Below are 20,782 nucleotides of genomic sequence, written 5' to 3'. Positions count from 1 at the left end.
TGTATTAGAAGGAAACAGAAGAAAAGGGAGGAATAGGGAAGGAAATGTCAAAGAACAGAGCGGGGAGGCTGTCAGGAGCAGCGAAGGACGTCAGAGAACACAGGCCTCTGTGGCCAGGGCACTGAGATCTGATACTGCTGACAAGAGGGCAGGGCTGAGGGTATGAGGATAGAATGTGAATAAAACCTCAGAAAATCCCATGGGGACCCTCCCTATCCCCAGGACTGCTGGGCCCTACATCATCTCTGCCACCAGCAATACCTGGCTCTGGGCCTGGGGAGCATCTGGCCCTTAGTCAACACATGCAGAACGGATGGATGACCAGTGGAATGTTCGGGAGAAATGCTCTGTTCCCTCCCACACCCCACCGCGGCAGCCCCTTGGCCAAGCCAGCCTATCCGACACTCCACCCTTCCAGACCAGGAGAGGACAAGGGCCTGCCCAGAGGATGGATGGGTGCTGGGAGAGAGAAGGGATAAAAGGTGCTGAGTTCAGGGCGCGGGAGAAGCTGGGGGCCCTGGAGGAGACCCAGCCTGGCCTCCTGCTCTGCCACCTGCCCAGGGCCATGAGGGGGGCACGTACGTCATCCTCAGTGGCTGCCTGTGGCAGCATCCTCAGCATGACGATGTTACTGGCCTTCTCCTCCTCCTCCTCCTCCTCATCCTCCTCCTCCTCCTCCCCTTGCTCGGTCCGATAGTCCTGGTCCCGATAGTCGCCGTCTCGGGGGAAGCCTGGCGGGCCAGTGGGGCTGTGCCTGTGCCGCCGCCGCCGCCTACGCTGAGTCTCAGAGCCCGGGGAGGCCTCGTAGGAATCCTGGCCAACAGAATAAGACGAGAGACACCAGACGGGCAGTCAGTCTGGGGTGGGCCTAGGGGCTGGCCGCTGGCTCTCTGAGGCAGGTAGGCTCTGAAAGCCAGGGGTGGGCGGGCTCCGGCTAAAGGCTCAGGGCAGGCAAAATGGGTAAGCCCTGGACTGCAACTCTTCTGGGGTGGGAAACTGTCCCCAGGATGCCTTTTGGGGGCTGCCTTGGTGGGGAGTGGGGAGAGGCTGGTGGCAGTACTGCTGCGGGGGAGGAACTCCCACAGGCAGGTGACCGCACACCACTTAAACCTCCTTGGGTCTAGGGTCAGCACACTAAATCCTGCCCTGTTTCCCCCACTTCCTCCCTTGCGGTTCAGCCAGCATGTGCATAACTGCTGCTTGATATCTCATCCAGAGCAGGGGCTGGCAAAGGTGTGAGGGCCATAGCCCTGCCCCCGGTCCCGCTCCTCTGCCTGGCCAGTCTTCTATCACCACCAGGCTCCCTTCCAACACGGTGTGCTCACTGAGTTCGTGGGTGTCGCCCAAGCCATCCTTCCAGGACTACGCAGGCCAGGCCAGGGTCAACATTCCTTCTGCCCTCAGGGGGACCAGATAACTCAGCGCTCCACTCCCACTCTTCCCAAAGGGGCTACCCAGGGGCCCCCGGTGTGCTGGAGACATCCAGGCACATCTCACAGCGGCCACTGGGGAAACCAGACTGCCCACCAGAGTTCTTTGTGCTGGACTCTCCCAGAAGGCAGCTGGTGGCTCACACTCTGTCCTCCAGGGCTGGCTTGCAACAGTACCCTTCCCGCCCTGCTAGAGAGGAGACCTGCCTGCTTGCTTGGACCTGGGCCCGGATGGACTGTCCTCTCAAACTGGGGTTCCCCTAAGGCAAGGCTGCTTCCTCTTCTCAGATGGTGAGCATCACGCCTCCCTTCCTCAGGCTAGGGCTAACTAGCCAACCTGGAACTGGCTACCCCCTCAGCTCAAAGGACAGGTCCCAGAAGGTCTTTTCCTTTTGTACAGGGGCTCTGCTGCCCCTGGGAATGCCCCCAGCTGGCTTCCCAGGACTGCACCGTTTGGTCATATCCAGTTTCCCCACGGCCCTCCCAACCCCAGATGTTGGGTCCCATGCAAGAGGCTGTCCAAGGGTCCCAAACTGGCTGGGAGTAGGCGGCAAATGGCTTGCAGTGAACCTCGGACCCAACTGAACAACAGGGAAGAAGGAAGAGAGGTGACGGCCAGGGGCCCTCAGAAGCATAGAGCCAAGCACGTGGAAGTCAGGGAGACCCAACTCAGTCAGGAGAGAAGCCCTCAGAGAGGGGAGCAGAGACAGATCCTCCAGGTGAGGCAAAGCCACTGAGCACAGCCTGAAAGTATGGGAGCGGAGAGCTACCTGCGCGTGCTGCTACAACCAGAGGCCCGGCGGGCGCCTGTCGTCCCCGGCCCTTACCTCTGCGCTCTGCTCCTCGGATGAGTCGTCATAGTCGTGCTTGCCCTCCTGACTACCGCACTCACGAGGGTACGAGCGGTAGTCCATGTCCCGGTAGTCATGGTCTCGGCTTCGGTTCTCCCCCCCGTCATCCTGCGAACGGTCGGTGGCTCCATAGCGTCCAGTCCTGTCCCCGCGACCGCCTCTGATGGAAGAAGGATGGGGAAGGATTAGAGGGCAGTCCTTTCTGAAAGGTGTAAGAGGTGAGGGGGGCTCCCACACACTCACTCGCTCTAGACTCTTAGATCCCACTCCCCACAGGGGTCCCTGATCCTGACTCTGCGGCAAGGGGAGCTGCCCCCCACCTCTCAAACCCAATCCACTTCCGCTTCCCTCCGCCACCTCCCCCATCCATACCCGACTTCCTTCACAGGGCCCTCGGGCATGGCCTCGGGGCCAGTCTCACCTCCACCAGGCCCTTCCCTGCTCCTTCTCTACATCCCAAATCCAAAGGCAAAGACAATCAAGCCTAACCAGAGCACTCCCTTCAATGGCTCCTTCTTATTTTCAAGATAAAAGTCCACAATGCTCACCCAGATCCTGCAAGGTCTGAAAGATACGTGGGGTGAGGTCTCCACCGACCTCTCCCGTGCTACCCTGCCCCTCTGTTTCACGGTCACCCCGTTAGCACTGACAGCTATTCTGTTGAAATTTTTCCTACTTCGATTACTATAAAGTAATGATCTCAAAGCTGATTTCATGTGCATTTCTTTTTTTTAAAGATCTTATTTTTAGGTAATCTCTATATCCAATGTGGGGCTTGAACTTACAACCCTGCAATCAAGAGTAGCATGCTCCCTTGGGGTGTCTGGGTGGCTCAGTCAGTTAAGTGTCCAACTTTAGCCCAGGTCATGATCTAGTGGTTCATGAGTTCAAGCCCCACATTGGGCTCTGTGCTGATAGCTTGGAGCCTGGAACTTACTTCAGATTCTGTGTCTCCTTGTCTCTTTGTCCACCCTCCCCCACCTGCTCACATTCTGTCTCTCTTTCTCTCAAAAATAAACATTAAAAAATCTTTAAAATAAACATTAAAAAAGAGTCACATGCTCTGCCACCTGAGCCAGCCAGGCACTCCTCATGTGCATTTGATGATTTAAAGAAGTACTAGACTGTGTGTTGGGACAACACCTAGAGGGTCTCCCTGCCCTATTTCCCAAAGCTTAGCTTAGTACCCGGGACTCAGTGGGTGTCCAATAATTGTTTGATAAAATAATGATTTAAAAAGTGTTCTAAAAGCAACCAATGCGAGTTTACTTAAGAAAAAACAGGGGCACCTGGGTGGCTCAGTCAGTTAAGCATCTGACTTCAGTTCAGAGCCTGAATCCTCTTCTGATTCTATGTCTCCTTCTCTCTCTGCCCCTCCCCCATTCGCATTTTCTCTCTCTGTCAAAAATAAACAAACATCAAAAAAAAAAAAGCAGAAGAAGAAGAAACAGACATCGTAAGACTATTGCTAGCTGGTCCCAATGCTGGTCAGGAACACTTTTAGAATGTTGATTATCAGGGGCGCCTGGGTGGCTCAGTTGGCTGAGCTTCCGACTTCGGTTCAGGTCATAATCTCACAGTTTGTGGGTTTGAGCCCTACATCGGGCTCTGTGCTGACAGCTCAGAGTCTGGAGCCAGCTTCAGATTCTGTATCTGCCCCCCCCCCCCCCTCTGCCCCACCTCAGCTCACACTCTCTCTCTCTCATTCAAAAATAAATTAACATAAAAAAGTTTTTAAATGGCCATTATCAACACCACTATGAACACCATTTTAAAATACTAACTGAACCAAAAAAGAAAATAGAGAAAAAAGGTTAAAAGCTGGAAAGGAACAGGTAAGATTACCATTATTTATAAATTATATGAGGACATATCTACATAGCCTAAGAGAATCAACTGAGAAATTATTATAAACAATAAATCAGCAAGGACGCTGTGTACAAAAGTAATATGCAGAAATAATACATTGCCTATATTCAAAGAGCCACCGTTTAGAAATGGGAAGATCCTGGGGCACCTGAGTGGCTCAGTTGGTTAAACATCTGACTTCAGGTCAGTTCATGTTCTCAGTTTATGAGTTCGAGCCCTGCATCAGGTTCTGCACTGACAGCTCAGAGCCTGGAGCCTGTTTCGGATTCTGTGTCTCCCTCTCTCTCTGGCCCTCCCCTGCTCACACACACGCACACTCTCTTGCTCTCTCTCAAAAGAAAAAAAAACGTAAAAACATTAAAAAAATTTTTTAAAGAAATGGAAAGGTTCCAAGTATAACTAAACCAAAAAGGTTAATTACACAAACACAAGATTTTACGACTATACTTCACACATATAAACCTGAGTATGTTTAATATGGGTCAAAGATTTGTAACAACATGGATGGAGCTAGAGTACAATGCTAAGCAAAAAAGTCAGAGAAAGACAAGTATCTTATGATTTCACTCATATGTGGAATTTAAGAAATAAATCAAACAAGCAAAGGGAACAAAGAGAGACCAACCAAGAAACAGACTCTTAACTATAGAGAACAAATTGATGGTTACAGGAGGGGAGGTGGGGGAAAGAGGGCATAGGGATTAAAGAGTACACATCTCATGATGATAAAAAAAATTAAAGGGGCGCCTAGGTGGCTCAGTCGGTTAAGCATCCAAACTCAGCTCAGGTCATGATCTCACGGTACATGGGTTTGAGCCCCATGTCTGTCTCTGTGCTGATGGCTCGGAGCCTAGAGCCTGCTTCAGATTCTGCCCTTCCCCCAAAATGTTTATTTTTTGTTTTATTTATTTTTTAAAATTTTTTTTGTTTTATTTATTTTTGATACTGAGAGAGACAGAGCATGAGAGGGGGAGGGGCAGAGAGAGAAGGAGACACAGAACTGGAAGCAGGCTCCAGGCTCTGAGCTAGCTGTCAGCACAGAGCCCGATGCGGGGCTCGAACCCACAACCGTTAGATCTGACCTGAGCCGAAGCCAGAGGCTTAACCGACTGAGCCACCCAGGCGCCCCTAAAATGTTTATTTTTTAAAATAAACATTAAAAAATTTTTTAATTAAAAAAAATCAGGAAAATGTGAAAAGAAATGCACTGTCCAACAGTAAAAATAATAATAATAAAGACAAAATGGGTAAAAGATTTAAATGGAAGAAGTGAAACCATAAAAATAGAAGAAAACATAAGATGATTTCTTGATAATCTTGAAATGGGGAAAACTATGACCCAAATCCAGAAGCCACAGAAGATGATTAAAGTTGACTATATAAAAATAAAACATTTCTGCCGGGAAAAGACAAAAAACCACCCTGATCCAAGTCAGGACAAACTGGGAAAAGTATGGAAAGAAAAAGAGGAACAGAATTCACAGAAAAGAAATACACATGATTTATATTTGAAAGGTGCTCTATCACATAATGAAGGATGCAAATTAAAACCACCCTGGATAGAGGGCACCTGGGTGGCTCAGTTGGAAGAACGCATGACTCTTCATCTCGGGGTCATGAATTCAAGTCCCACATCGGGTGCAGAGATGACTTAATTAAATAAATAAATTGAAAAAAGAAAACTATACTGGATAGGCCATTAAAAATAAACATTTAAAATTTACTTCTGTAGGGGTGTCTGGGTGGCTCATTACTGGGACTGGGTTAAGCGTGGGACTTTGGCTGAGGTCATGATATCACGGTTTGTGGGTTCAAGCCCCGCATTGGGCTCTGTGCTGACAGCTCAGAGCCTGGAGCCTGCTTCAGATTCTGTGTCTCCCTCTCTCTCTGCCCCTCCCCACTCACACTCTGTCTTTCTTTCTCAAAAAATAAACATTTTTTAAAAATAAAAAATCCTCAAAAAAAATTATTTTTGTATATTTTTAAGTCATTTTCATTTTACCACAAAGTACATTCATGACGTTGCGGTCATCACCACTATTTCCAGAACCTTTCCATCATCCCATACAGAAACTTTGGACTCGCTGAACAACTTCCCACCCTACCCCACAACCACCAGTCTACTTTCTGTCTCTCTGAATTTATCTATTCTAGGTGCCTCACATAAGTGAAGTCATATGTGTTCCTTTGTGTTTGGCCTCTTTCACTTAGCATAATGCTTTCAAGGCTCGTCTACATTGCAGAATGCATCAGAATTTTGTTCTTTTTTATGGCTGAACATATATGTAAGCACATACGCACGTACGGCATATACCGCATTTTGTTTGGCCATTCATCTGTTGACGGCCACCTGGGCTGCACCCACCTGCCGGTTGTTTTGGATGTTGTGAAGAATGCTAAGAAAACTGGTTTGCAAGTATCTGTTTGACTCCCTGCTTTCAATTCCTTTGGGTAAAACACCCAGGAGTGGGACTGCTGGACCATATGGTAGTTCTAGGCTTTCCTGAGGAAGCTCCGTCCTGTGTTCCACAGCAGCTGCACCGTTTACATTCCCATGAGCAATGCGCCCAGGTTCCAATTTCTCTACCTCCTCACCAGCACTTGTTCTGCATCTATTCCGAGTCTTTGGTCCCTTCATGAATGGAGTTTTTCTGTGCTATTTTAGGAGCTCTTTATACACTCTAGGTGTAAATCTCTTATCAGATAGAGGAATTGCAAATACATTCGCCCATTCTGTGGGTTGAACAATGTCTGTTGATATACTTAAGTTTCTAATCTTGAGGAAGTCAAACTTATTTTGAAATAGTTTTAGATTTATGGAAAAGCTGAAAAGATAACAGAACGCTCTTATACCATTCACCCACCTTCTCCTAATGTTAAGAGGGGACAAATGTGACCACCATGCATTTGTCAAAACTATGAAGTTCACTAAACTACAACCTTAATTATGAGTTTGCCTGCTTTTCCACTACCTGCATCCACTTCCTATTCCAGGATTGAGTCCAGAACACACTGCTTTTAGTCTCCTCTGGGCCGGGAAAGTTTCTTAGTCTTGCCTTGTTTGTTTATGACCTAGACAGGTTTGAAGAGCACCGGTCAGGTACTGTGTAGATGTACCTCCACTTGGGTTTGTCTGCCGTGTTCTTGTGATTAGACTTGAGGTTATGGAGGCTATGTCTTTTGGGGCAAATACAAGAGAGGTGATCTGCCCTACTGATGGCACTGTATACAGGGGTACATGTTATCAACATGGTTTATCACTGGTGATGCTGACCTTGATCGTGTGGCTGTGGTGGGGTAGGCCAGGTTTCTTCACTGTAGTTTCTCTTTTTCCCTTTCTACACTCTGTTCTTTAGACATGAGTCATTAAGACTAGCCCACACTCAAGAGGTGGGGTACTGAGCTCTGTCTCCCAGAATGGGAAGTATCTACATACATTATTTGGAATTCTTCTACGTGTTAGGTTTGTGATAGAACATTTTTTAATGCAACAGATCTGCAGAAGTGCAGAAGTCCAAATGTTTGACAACACACTGTTGGTAAGGCTGTACAGGAAATAGTCACTCTCCTATTGCTGGTAGGAGTGAAAATGGAACAGTCCCCACAGAGGAGAATTTGGAAATGGCTGGCAAAACGAAAAATCTACCCTGTAACCCCCAATTCTCCTGGAAATTTAACGTACCAACACACTTGCGCACATACAAAAACATCATTCAATACAGGGCTATTTATAACAGCAAAGGACGAGAAGAAACTTTTAAGAGTCAGGAAAATTCTGCTGAAAAAAAAAAAAAGACTAACGAAGGAGAGAGGAGCCACACCAGATACCACAATGTATTATATACAAAGGTGGCACAAGTGAAGCACAAACGGACGGATCAGTGAAATGGAACAGAGTCCAGACTACACAAAAACACACACAGAAATTCAGAGTCAGCCAAAGGTTGCATTTCAAATGAACAGGGGAAAATGGATTAGTCGATCAATACCAGTTGCAACAACGGTCTGGCCCAGAGATCGGCCCAGGGATCAGCAAACTACACCCAGTGGACCCAATCCAGTTGACTAAATAAAGTTTTCTTGAACATGGTTAAACCCGTTCACACACATATGGTCTGTGGCTGTTTTCAGCTGAGTAGTTGTGACAGAGACCGTGTGGTCTGCAATGCCAACAATATTTACTATCAGGTCCTTCTCAGAAGAGGTTTAAGAAAATAAAGTTTGTTCATCTGCCTCACTTCTTATACCTAGTAAATTCTAGATGAATGAAACATTTAAATCCCTGAATAGAATACTCTAGTTTCTCTTCACATCGCATAAATCTTTCGCCTTTTACTAAATCCCTTAATAGAAAATGTAAAAACATTAAAAAGAAAACATAAGAAAAAAATTAATCACCCCAAGAATGGGAAAGGCCTTTCTAAGCAAGACAAAACTCTGAAGTCATAAAAAACAAACAAACCCTGGTAACTCTGGCTTTGTACAAAGTTAAAAATATGTTAAAAGACACCATAAACAAATAAGCATGTATAAAGCAAGCATGGTAAAATATCCATGGGAGAATCCAGCGGATGGGTATGAAATCCAGTGGATAGGTATAAAATTCTTTTGGCGTAGCTGTGTGCCTGAAATTTCATAATAAAATACTGGAAAAACACCATAAAGCTCGAAGATAATTAACAAATGGGGAAAATAAAATGATTCCAGCTATCTGGTTGGTTTTCAATTTTTCATAATTATTCGTTCATTTATTCATTCAACAAATATTAATGTAACACTTGCTATGTGTCGAGAACTGTTCCAGGTCCTGGGGATACTGCTGTGAATAAAATGAAGTCCCTGTCCTCGTGAGCTTGCTTGGAACCCACATTTCTTTATGATAAATGCCTGGACAAGAAGTAGCTGGTATGAGTGGTGTATTTTTAAGGTTTTTGGTATGAGCAGTATGTCTTCATGTTTGCCTACCACAGTTAGGCCTCAAGAGTTGAACTCTAATCATAAGAATTTAAGAACTGAACAGAGTTGGATAAATGTTCAGGTGAAATCATTAACTCTGACACTCAGCATCTAAGCCAAATAAATTTGCATATTGAACTCTTGCTATCTAAACTCGGGAAGAGAATGGGTTTGATAGTATAAGATGCCTTTCATTGGCCACAAAGCACTCTGACCACACACCTTCCAAAGACAGACTCTATTCATAATATATTTCAGCTGGACTGAACCATGTGAGGACCTCCACAAAATGAATGTATTTCTAAAAAAGAAAAAAAAACACAAACTGCCAAAATTGGCAAAAGAGGTAGACAAAATGATCATCAAAAACCCAGGCCCTTTTAAAGCTGAGTTTTATCGAGCGTTCAAGGGACACGTAATTATTATACACGTTCCTCCAATAGAGAGAGAATGGCAAAAGCTGCCCAAATCATGCCATGAGGCTACGCTGACTCAATGTCGGATGAATACTAGAGAAGGAAATCATAGGACCACTTTACTGAGTAACACAGATGCAAATATCCGAAGTAATATAGCATCTAATCAAATATAACTTTAACTTAATTTTTAATGTTTATTTCTGAGAGACAGAGAGAGAAAGAGAGAGAGAGAGACAGACAGACAGACACACACACACACACACACACACACAATCTGAAGCAGGCTCCATGCTCTGAGCTGTCAGCACAGAGCTTGACTCGGGGTTTGCTCAAACTCAGAGGCTGCTGAGATCATGACCTGAGCCAAAGTCAGACACTTAACTGACTGAGGTACCCAGGCGCTACAAATACAACTTTTAAAAACACAGATATTAGGGGCGCCTGCGTGGCTCAGTCGGTTAAGTCTCCGGCTTTGGCTCAGGTCAGATCTCACGTTCGTGGGTTCGAGCCCCGCGTCAGGCTCTGTGCTGACAGCTAGCTCAGAGCCTGGAGCCTGCTTCCGGTTCTGTCTCCTTCTCTCTCTGCCTCTCCCCCTCTCATGCTCTGTCTCTGTATCAAAAATAAATAAAACATTAAAAAAAAATTTTAAGAGTATGACTCTTGATTTTGGCTCAGGTCATAATCCCACAACTTGTGCGTTCTAGCCCCACGTCGGGCTCTGTGCTGACAGTGTAGAGCCTGCTTGGTACATCCTCTCTCTTCCCTACTCCTCCTCTTTCTCCTCTCTCTCTCTTTCTCTCTCAAAAATAAACTTTTAATAAAATGAAAAATAAAAACACAGATATTAGAAAATGATTTTCCTGCCATAAATTCATGAATAAGCATTAGAAAATTCAGAAATATCTACAAAGCAAATGATCTGTACTCTTAAAACATATCAAGGTCATAAAAAGAAAAAGAAAGACTGAAGAACAAATAAAGGTTCCAGATTAAGGGAATCACAAACACAAAGGAGCTCCATGCAGTGCACGACCTTGGATTAGGTCCTAGACTATGGAACAGATGCAATAAAGGACAAGGGCTGACATCTGAATATGGACTTTTGTGCTTGGTTCGTTCCTAGGTTTGGGCACCAAAATAAAAAAATGAACATAAACCTTTATAGAAAATAAAAGTATTTTAACAATGTCCAATTTCCTGATATTTATAAGCGTACTGTGGTTATGGAAGAGAATGTCTGTGTTCTTTTTTTGTTTGTTTTTAGATTTAAAAAAACACTTATTATTTTTGAGAAAGAGTGAGCATGAGTCGAGGACAGGCAGAGAGGATCCGAAGTGGGCCCTGTGCGGACAGCAGAGTCCAACAAGCGGCTTGAACTCATGAACCGTGAGATCACAACTGGAGCCAAAGTCTGACGCTTAACCAACTGAGTCACCCAGGCACCACAAGAAAGTCCTTGTTCTTAGAACATACGTGTAGTACTTAAGGGTCATGTCTGCCACTAACTCAAACAATTCAGAAAGAAAATTTGGTCTGTAAATAGATAAATGGACGTATATTTGTATTGAGAGAGATGAGAGGAAGAGAGAGATGTAGATAAAACGAGCGTGGCAAAAAGTTTATGACTGGTGGTTCTGGGTAGAAGATATAAGGGTGTTTACTGTACTTGCAACTTTTCTGAAAACCGGAAATTTTTTTCAAAATAAGAAGTTAGAAGCATACACATATACACCATGAACAAGGAGGGCAGACTTCAACAATGGCAAGGATGTAATTTATTTTTTTAAATTTACTTTTTAATGTTTATTTTTTGAGAGAGAGAGAGAGAGAGAGAGAGCGAGAGCGAGAGAGCGAGAGCGAGTGAGCGAGAGAGCGCGAGCGCGTGCACGCAAGCCAGGGAGGGGCAGAGAAAGAAAGGGAGAGAGAAATCCCAAGCAGGCTCCATGCAGTCAGCAAGGAGCCGTACATGGGGCTTGAACTCACAAACCATGAGATCATGACCTGAGCTGAAACCAAGAGTCAGACATTCAACCAACTGAGCCACCCAGGTGTCCTGGCAAGGATGTAATTTAATGTGATTTATGAAATTGATGGACAAATGGAGAAAAAAACATCTAATTCTGAAGCTGGATTCTCATTTCTGATCAATCTTGGCAAACAAAGATTAGAGAATTTTCTTGGTCTATTAAAGGCTACATTTTAAAAGTCTACAGCACACATCCAATTTGATGGCTAAGCAGAAAGGACTGCTTATTGGGCCAGGAATGAATGCCTATCTGCAGATGCCCTTTATGAGAAAGAAAATAAACTGGTACTAAAGTCTCAGACAACGTTATGAGGGAGGAAAAAGAAGTGACAGAATTGATTTGCATACAGCGTGACCAGCTGCTTGGAAAGCCCATCAGAATCGACAATGAAAAGTTAGAAATAACAAGAGAGTACAGGGATAAGAGAACTTATTAAAAAAATCAACAGCTTTTCTCTATCCCAGCAAACACCAGCTTGGAAAATATAAAAGAAAATAAGATGTCAATGAAGACTACTGAAACACCTAGGAATTATACAAGACTTGTATTTTCATTTATTCAGATTTGTATGTCCTTTAAACAAATTTTAAAATATTCTCCATTCATGGGGCGCCTGGGTGGCTCAGTCAGTTAAACGTCTGACTTTAGCTCAGGTCATTAGCTCACAGTTCATGACTTCAAGCTCCACGTCGGGCTCTGTGCTGACAGCTTGGAGCCTGGAGCCTGCTTTGGATCCTGTGTCTCAGTCTTTCTTTGCCCCAACCCCACGTGCACTCTGTCTCTCTCTCAAAAATAAACATTAAAAAAATTTCAAAATAAACATTAAAACATTTTTAAAAATCCTCCAGACAGGGCTTGGATGAGATTACCACTTAACAAAGATGACAGCTCTCTCCCAAATCAATATATAAATTCAATGTGATCTCAATTAAAACAATGTTTTTAACTTTCTTATATTTATTTTTTTGGGGGAGAGACAGCAAGCTGGGGAGGAGCAGAGAGGGAGAGAGAAATCCCAAGCAGGCTCCGCAATGTCAGCATTGAGCCCGATGCGGGGCTCGAACTAACCATGAGATCGTGACCTGAGCTGAAACCAAGAGTCAGACACTTAACCAACTGATCTACCCAGGTACCCGTCAATCAAAATTCTTGAATGTTTTTAAGGGACTTGATACATTTTTCATTTAAGTTCCACAAATGGATAAAATCAACTTTGATAAATAAGGGAGCAAAGTGGGAGCTAAGTAAGAGATTCTATAAAGCCATAATAACAAAAACAGTGAGGTTCTGACATGAGAATAAGCAAATAGACCAATGAAAAAAATCAGATCACATAAGATCAGATCCACATACGTGAGAGAACTTGAAATGAGATAAGGTACTACAAAATAATAAAGAAAAACTGGACTATTTAAAAGGCAGTACTGGGAAAACTGCCCACTATAGGCGCCAGAACATACTTTGTATGTATTCAGAAGTGTATTCTAGATGTTATTAAAGATTTGAATGCAAAAGGGGAAACTAGAGAGTGCAATCTTTGTGATCCAGAGGTAGGAACAGAGAAGATTCTGAAAGCACAGATTATAACACAAAACAAAAAAAGTGATGAATTTTACAGGTATCCACCCCCCTTTTTTAATTAAAATGTTTTAACGTTTATTTTTGAGAGAGAGAGCGAGCGAGCGAGAGAGCGAGAGCATTTAAGCAGGGGAGGGGCAAAGAGGGGGAGAGACAGAATCTGAAGCCGGATCCAGGCTCCGATGCGTCAGCAGAACTCGATGAGGGGCTCGAACCCACGAACAGTGAGATCATGACCTGAGCGGAAGTAGGACCCTTAACCGGCTGAGCCACCCAGGCGCTCCCAGGTATCCATCCTCAAGGGAATCATTAAGTAAAAGGCAAGAGGCACACCCAAAGGTGTCCGTGGGACCAATTAGAAGAAAAGCACTAAATATACACATGGCAGTAGAGGTAGATCTTAAAAATGCAGTGCCGAGTAATACAATGTTCAGGAAACAAAATGAAAACCCTAGCTCTCTGCCATTTGTGTAAACTAAAAACACAGACACCCTAACCTGTGCTACCTATTTTAGAAGGATACGTTTCGAATAGGACAGAGCAGCTGCCTACAGCTATGGGAATTGGAAACAAAAAGAAAAACCAAATATGGCAAGAGAAGGCTCTGTACTGACCTATGATAGAAACCTACTGTGAACTAAAAAGGTATGATCTGCTCACACCTCTGCAGTTGAGGTCCTCTGAAAGCCAGAAGACAGACAGTGGCTTTCTTTGGTTATATACCCTGAAACAAGTATGTCGCCTACTCAAACTCAGAAACTGCCATGGAGTATTTCAGTGAATGCAGTCCCAAACTGAATGCTATCAAAAGACATTTTTTAAGGAGGCTGAATAGCACTCGATGATGACCACATCTCAAATTTGGGCTCACTTTTCAGAAAACATTTTTAAAGGGGGCGGTGGAAGAAGAAACCTTTTGTAAGGCATTAAAAAAAATTACTTCCTCCCTGACTTTTTATAAATCGACTTTTTTTTTTTTTAATCTACTGACTCTTAACAGAGACTTTCTGGGGGCATTAGGTCTCCTTTCCTATACAATCTTAAAATGTCAGGAATATGTCTTGTGCATTAGAATCAACTGGAGTGATCCACCTGGCTGGTGACGGTATTTTACCAAGTGTCCCGACCGTTTCCTGTTCCTACTAGAGTTTAAAAATAGCCATAGAAAAAAATAAATAAAATGAAAATAACCATACTAGAGCATTCCATTCCAAGATAAGTACCCCACAAGCTTCGGCCCACCATGTCCCAGAAGTCTCCTGCTATCTGACCTGGCTGGCCCTAGACTTGTCCTGTGCAAAATGCCTGGCTCTGAGGGCATCACTCTTCTTCATCCCTCCAACCCAAAGCTACAGCCCACACCCCTCTCCTGAGAATCCACAGGCCCATACAAGCCACCACTGCCCGTCTGCCACCCAGCTCTGCCTCTCCTCCTGCATGGGCTGTCCACACCTTGCTGAAAGGCACCATATCCCTGACTTACCCAAAATGAAAACCTGAGCCTCGACCTCCATTCCTCCCTTTCTCTTGATCCCTTCCAACTTCACAACCGACCACAGCACCTCTAGAGCTGTTTTTCAATCCCCTGTAAACTGCGTGGCCTCCCTTGTGAGACCCTGAGTGAGGAGGCTGCAATCTTATCTGTCTCATCTGCCACTGCATTCCCAGAGCCTAGCTCAGGTCCTGGCTCACAACAGGTGCCAAACAAATGTCTGCTGAAAAGAAACCAATCATCCGCTGCACTGTTTCCTCCGTCCGGAAGCCCACTCCTGGCACCTTCCAGGATCACTTCTTACATGGGGATAAGCCTGGGATGCTTGGTAGGGGTGGGAGTGGGTAACTCACCGTCTTTCATACTCCATGTCCTGATAGGGCCTGCGGGGGCTGCTGGGGCCCCTCCTCAGCCGCTGGCTCCGTTTCACTTCCCAGCCACCCCCGCTGCTGCCACCATGATCTGCCAGCCTGGGTGATGCGTCCTGCAGGGACTCTGGGGAGAGTAGAAGAAAGGGGTCAAGGCAGTTGGAGCCTCCTTGAGAAACCCTCGCTCTCTCACGGCTCTCTACTGTCCCTTAGCCCAGAAACATTATTTCCCAACTTCCTAGAGCTCCTGTGGACCAGGGCGGGAAGGCAGCCCCTACCTGGCCTGCTCCTTCCTTCCCCCACAAACATGAGGCCAGAGCCCACCGCCCTAGAAATAGCAAGGCCAGGGGCACCCGGCTGACTTAGTCGGTAGAACATGCAACTCTGGATGTCAGGGTTGTGAGTTCAAGCCCTACAATGGGCGCAGAGCTTACTTAAGTAAAATAAAATGGGAAAAGCAAGGCCCTCAACAGAGAGGGAGCATGCTGCAGAGACTTGGTGGTGCCACCTATTCTGTGATCAGGGCTTCGCCATCTGAGACTGGCAGACGAGTCCAAGCCCAGAGCTACTTGCCCAGGGGACTCTCCACACTGGATTACTTGTCTGAGGTCAGGCTGGGAGGCAAGACCTCACAACGGAGTCCCAGGCACTCATCAGGCTCATCCATGGGCCCCCTGGTGCCATTTCATCCTCCCCACAAGACGTTGGCTGCCCCCTACAAGACAGCAGGAGATCATAAAAGGCCTAGAGGGTATAGGGGCTAACTTGGCGGTGAGACAGCTGCCGCCTCCCTGGGCTCCTGGCCAATGCAGCTTTGGCCCTTACTCGGCAAATGGCTCAGCCTCGAGCCTGGTCTCCTGCGCAGCCGGGTCCCAAGGTGGTTCTCTCCCTAGGGCTCTGGGTCCAACTTATTCCGAGGTGAAAGGAGTCCTTTTGAGGCTGTTCCCAACCACTGTGCTGTTCTGCTGGGATAGAAGGGCAGTTGCCTCACCCAACCCCCAGGCCTGCCATGAGAATGAAGTGAGTCCTGTGAGCCATGTGACCTGGCCAGGGGTCACCAAGAAGTATCCCAGAATCTTCAGGCCCCACCCTCTGAGCAGGAATCAGGCAACACCAGGCGGTAACAACACCTGCCCAACACTAGGTTGCCACCACACCTTTCCTCCGTGTATACACACAACCAATTTTCTCTTCCTCCTCAAACCACAGGGAACTAGAGTTATCGGCTCCCAGACAGAGAAGAGTTAGAATCACAGCCAGGTGCCCCAGTGGATGAGAGCCCGATACAAAACCCTCAGTAGACTCTGGCAAAGAGGTCATTGTCACACACCGGTATCCACAACAGATAGGGACCAAAGTCACAGACACCAGCCCCGGCTAACTACGGGCCAAAATCACAAGACAGGAGCCCACAAAGAACACGAGCCATAATCACGCACTGAGGCCCTCTTTCAAAAGATGAGCGTCAGAGTCACAGATCCGAACCCCTTCTGAAAGAAGTGGCTGTAAGTCATGCACACATTCCTTGCACTCCCTCCCCACCTAGCAAATGGGCTAGGGCCAGTCGCAAGACGCCTCCCTATGGATAAGGACCCCTCCCCATGGATAAAGACCTGAGTTACAGCACGTACTCCAAGGATAAAGACCAGAGTCATACAGACGTCTGCCCTCCTCCCCCACCCAAGAATAAGGACCAGAGCCACCGAATACTTCCCCAAAGACTGGTAAGTACCCAAGTCACACAGAGCAGACAGCACACCCTCTCCCGTATATATAAACCCATCCGCTTCCCCACGGATAAAGTTCCGCGTCGCAAACACAGTAAGCCACAGAAACCCACTCTCCTCGGTCTCTCCCTTCCCCCAACCCGCGTGCACCCATCCTGTGCCCCAATCGCGCACGCGCCTCCGCTCTCAAAAAAAGGGGGGGGGGGAGACACCTCCCTCCCAGGTTCAGGCCAGACACACATCCCTTGGTCCCGCGCGTCGCCCAGGCCCACATCCCGCAGTCCGCCCACGCACCTCCTCTCCTCACCCGCCCGCCCCCGGCCCCTTACCTCCGCCCCCACGACCAGCGACGACGCTCACCTTCTCGGCCCGGGCTGTCAAGGGAGGGCTCCCGGACATCACCTCTGCGCGCCGCCACCTCCTCCAACTCTCCCAGCTCAGCCGGGACCGGCCCGCACCAGCGTTAAGTCTGAGTCTGGAAGCAGGAGGGCGGAAGAGCAGGGAGGGGAGAAGCGCCAAGCGCACCACCCTCCCCAGGAAACCCACTGCCGCCTACTCCCAGCCGGCCGCAGTCACCAGCACAAAATGGCGACGACGAGAAGGGAGCCGGCGCTTCGACCACCATCCACCTACTAAGGGAGCGCGCTCTGCTCGGCCTCGTCTATTGGTCGCCGGCTGCCGACGGCTAGCCATGGTCGGCTCTGATTGGTAAGCGTATGCCACCTCCCCACTCTCCATGCGAACGCTCGCAAGTCGCAAAAAGGAGTAGCGATTGGCCAATCGAGCGAGGCCCGCTTTTTAGAAGCTTGGCTTCCTTCGAAGATGAAAGACAAGCGGAAGCCCCGCCCCTTTACCCAAAGGACCAAGGAAATCTCCGGCAGTTGGCTGGGACCTGCATCCACCCAATGTCAACGCTTTCTTATCAAGCAAATGGGCCGACCTATCAGCCATAAATTCCTTAGCCTGACCGAGACGTTAAAAAAATGGGCGCTCCCCTGAGGCCATGACCGGCGGAGGGAAAGAAGGCTACTAAGCACCTCGCCACATTCGAAAACAAGTTCCGGACCTGGGACATATTTAGTGAGGTTGGGGCGGAGCGAGAATTGTCGCGCTCGGGCCAACTGCCCCTGCGCGAGATCGCACTTCCGTCCCCGCCCCTGAGAGTCTGTAGAACAATCCGCCATGGCGGCGGGGCTGTTAGGTTTGTGCGCTCGCCGCCTTTCGGCAGTAGCGGCGACGCGAGGGCTCCCGGCTGCCCGCGTTCGCTGGGAATCCAGCTCGTCCAGGGCTGTGATCGCCCCGTCGGCTGTGGTTGGGAAGCGGACGCCGGAACCGACTGTACGCTGGCAGGAGGACCCAGACCCGGAGGACGAAAACCTCTATGAGAAGGTGAGAGGGAGGGGGAAACGGGACGCCAGAAGGGTCAATCGGGGGCCGGTGGACAGGACGCTGCAGAGGACGTTTTTAGGCGGCCGAGAATTGCGCTGCTGGCGAAGGCCTCAAAGACTTGGGAACTTTGCCTAGATTGATTTTCTTCTTTATCTCCTGGTAATCTTCGGTTCAGGGCCAGAGGCGAAATTGGCTTTATTTTGCAGACAGATAGCAAACCTGAAGTGGGCAGTGCTTAAAACCCGTTAGAAGCAGAATAGTATTAACGATAGTAATACTAAACACTGATACGGTGTTTGCTCAATGCCAGTGCCCTAAACACTTTACGTACGTTATCTCCTGTAATCCTCAAAACAACTCTGTTTTGAAGTAGGTACTGTTAGTATGCCCGTTCTACAGATGAGGAAACTGAAGCATAAGGATATTAAGTGACTCGCCCAAACCCGCATAGCTGAATATGTGGCCGAACCAGGTCTTCTGTGCTGTGTTGATAGCAGAAACTCAGAAATCAGAATACCAGGGTTGGAATACAGGCACTGACGGTCCTTTGTCTTTGTGACCTTGGACAAGTAGCTTAACTCCTTGGTGCCTCTGGAAAACGGAGAAAGTATTAGGACGCCTTCTAGAAAATAAAATGCTACATCTGCCTCATGTAATTAAATGAGTCAGAATGATCAGTACATCACCTGGCCCTTAGTATTCAGCATGAGAAGTTGTTAATTATTATTGGTACTTTCCACCTCGCTGGGATATTGTGAAGTTTGTGTGTGGTACACAATAGGTACTCATCAGAACTGACCTCTGGCTTGGATATATTGGATGCATATTCGTTTATTCATTCATTTTGTAGATAAGGATGGAGGGCCTGCTGTATGCCAGGTGCAGTTTCAGGGCCCTAGGGGTTCAGCAGTGTGGAAATCAGATAAAGCCTATGCTCTCATAGAGTGTATATGATCATGGAGAACACAAAATAAACATGTAAAATATCTGGAAATGGTCATAGTGAGTATATAATAATAAAAATAATGTGATAAGATCTGGGGAGATGCTATCTTGGTAAATTCATACTGCTGGAAAGAAAGTTAAGCAAGATAAGTGGTTGGAGAGTGATTTGGGGGTCGGGGGAAATTTTATCACGCGAAACCATAGGAAATTGGCAATATTCGAGCATTTTTAACCTATAAAAGTGGCAATTTCCTGTAGTGTGAGACTGGTAATGGATACGGTGACTAAGGGAAGTGATTATGAAGCCCAAACTTTGAACAAGGAGATAGATCTAGCCATGACAGGAAATGGGGGGGGGAGGGCTTTCCAGGTAGAGGGACTAGTAAGTGCAAAGGCCCTGCGGTAGCAAGGAGTTTGACAAGGCCTAAGACTAGAAAGAGGAATTAAAGAAGGGAGGGGAGATTGGTCTGAGGTGAAACTGGAGACCAACTTATGTAGGGCCAGCATAAGGCTTTGTGGAGCCGCAGGAAGCCTTCATTGACCTCTTCTTCTTGCCACAGAACCCAGACTCCCACGGTTACGACAAGGACCCTGTCGTGGATCTCTGGAACATGCGGGTCGTCTTTTTCTTTGGCTTCTCCATTGTCTTGGTCTTCGGCAGCACCTTTATAGCTTATCTGCCTGATTACAGGTGCATGGGGGTGTCCAAGAGAGTGGGATGGGCAGGGGCAGAGACAGAGGCAGGGGTGGAGGTTCAAGGGGACTGCACTGGGAATCTTGTCCTTTGTGCCAGTGGGGAATAGGGGAGGGCCAAGAAGGGGATTGGTGTCCAGTGTGGCTCCCTCACATCTACCCCTGTGCTGCTGCCCCCAGAATGCATGAATGGGCCCGCCGGGAAGCCGAGAGACTTGTTAAATACCGAGAGGCCAATGGCCTCCCCATCATGGAGTCCAACTGCTTTGACCCCAGCAAGATCCAGCTGCCGGAGGATGAGGACTGACCGCTTGCCAGGTGGGGCTCAAGAAGCATCATCTTCTCACTGCCTGCCTGTCATTCTGCCCTTTCTTCAGTGCACCTAATTAAAGGGACTGAAAGTCTGACTGGCTGGCATTGGTTTTGTTGTGAGGACGGGACATGGGAATGGGGGTGTCAGGTTTTCAAAGGTCACTGCAGCCTTTTCTGGGTATTCCGACTCTCTGTTGGTGGGTAACAAACACCCTAAAACTCTGTGGCTTAACACAACAGTTTAGCATTGTCTTTCATGGTCCTGTGGTTGACTGGGTTCGGGCAGGTGGCTCCTCTTGGGGCCTCAGGTGGTTGCAGCCGGATGCTGGCGGGGGCTGGAGGCATCTGAAGGGAGGGCTCAGCTGGGATAGACGTCCAAGGTGGCTTTGTCACTCACATGTCTGGCTCTTCAATCATCCACGGGGCATCTGTCTCCAGCAGAATAGCCTGGGTTGCTTCTGTGGTGCCGTGGGGATCCCCTCGATGGGGGTGTAGCATATAGGAAAAAAATCGATGGCAACCATCTTTAGAGAAAAGCCACCACACCAGGACGGGTGTTAGGAGGGTCAGGACAACCAGGGATGGAGGGTGGTGTGTCAGAGCGGGGCTTTTCTGTCGCTGAGGATGGGTGTTTGTCTCCCTTGTTACCTTCTTTGTTTCTCTTTGAGCTTTGGCATTTCCGCCCGTCTTGTGTCTTGGTGAGTCTGGATGCCTCTCCCTTCCCTT

The 20,782-nt window shown here is 47.4% G+C and overlaps 2 protein-coding genes across 7 annotated transcripts in view; one reads left to right on the top strand and one right to left on the bottom strand.

Annotated features, from left to right (window-relative positions):
* The window catches only part of RBM10 (RNA binding motif protein 10), a 30,061-nt gene extending 12,709 nt beyond the window's left edge, over positions 1-17,352 (bottom strand). For 2 of the 6 annotated variants that reach the window (XM_029929569.1, XM_029929570.1), the window contains exons 1-4: positions 17,047-17,352; positions 14,976-15,117; positions 2,258-2,441; positions 583-813 (exon numbers count right to left, since the gene is read on the bottom strand). In XM_029929569.1, coding sequence (XP_029785429.1) covers positions 583-813; positions 2,258-2,441; positions 14,976-15,117; positions 17,047-17,116 — 627 coding nt within the window. In that variant the 5' untranslated portion in view covers positions 17,117-17,352. Of the gene's footprint in view, positions 1-582; positions 814-2,257; positions 2,442-14,975; positions 15,118-15,815; positions 15,953-17,046 lie in introns of all 6 variants that reach the window. The other 4 variants (XM_029929573.1, XM_029929574.1, XM_029929572.1 and 1 more) reach the window with 3 other exon arrangements.
* A 212-nt stretch (positions 17,353-17,564) lies between these two features.
* NDUFB11 (NADH:ubiquinone oxidoreductase subunit B11) lies at positions 17,565-20,151 on the top strand. The gene is made up of 3 exons (XM_029929575.1): positions 17,565-18,106; positions 19,612-19,742; positions 19,925-20,151. Exons 1-3 carry the CDS (start codon positions 17,900-17,902, stop codon positions 20,049-20,051), a joined length of 465 nt encoding a protein of 154 aa, XP_029785435.1. The 5' UTR covers positions 17,565-17,899; the 3' UTR covers positions 20,052-20,151.
* The last annotated feature ends 631 nt before the right edge of the window (positions 20,152-20,782 follow it).

This window comes from Suricata suricatta, chromosome X, assembly GCF_006229205.1.
Source record: "Suricata suricatta isolate VVHF042 chromosome X, meerkat_22Aug2017_6uvM2_HiC, whole genome shotgun sequence".
Lineage (NCBI taxonomy): Eukaryota > Metazoa > Chordata > Mammalia > Carnivora > Herpestidae > Suricata > Suricata suricatta.
Note: the sequence above shows the minus strand (reverse complement) of the source record. Positions and strands in the feature narration are given on the sequence as shown.

Coding starts and splice junctions, on each gene's coding strand:
- NDUFB11 (XM_029929575.1), top strand. CDS start 17,900: ATGGCGGCGGGGCTGTTAGGTTTGTGCGCTCGCCGCCTTTCGGCAGTA. Junction 18,107..19,611: donor ACGAAAACCTCTATGAGAAG/GTGAGAGGGAGG, acceptor TTCTTGCCACAG/AACCCAGACTCCCACGGTTA. Junction 19,743..19,924: donor GCTTATCTGCCTGATTACAG/GTGCATGGGGGT, acceptor TGCTGCCCCCAG/AATGCATGAATGGGCCCGCC.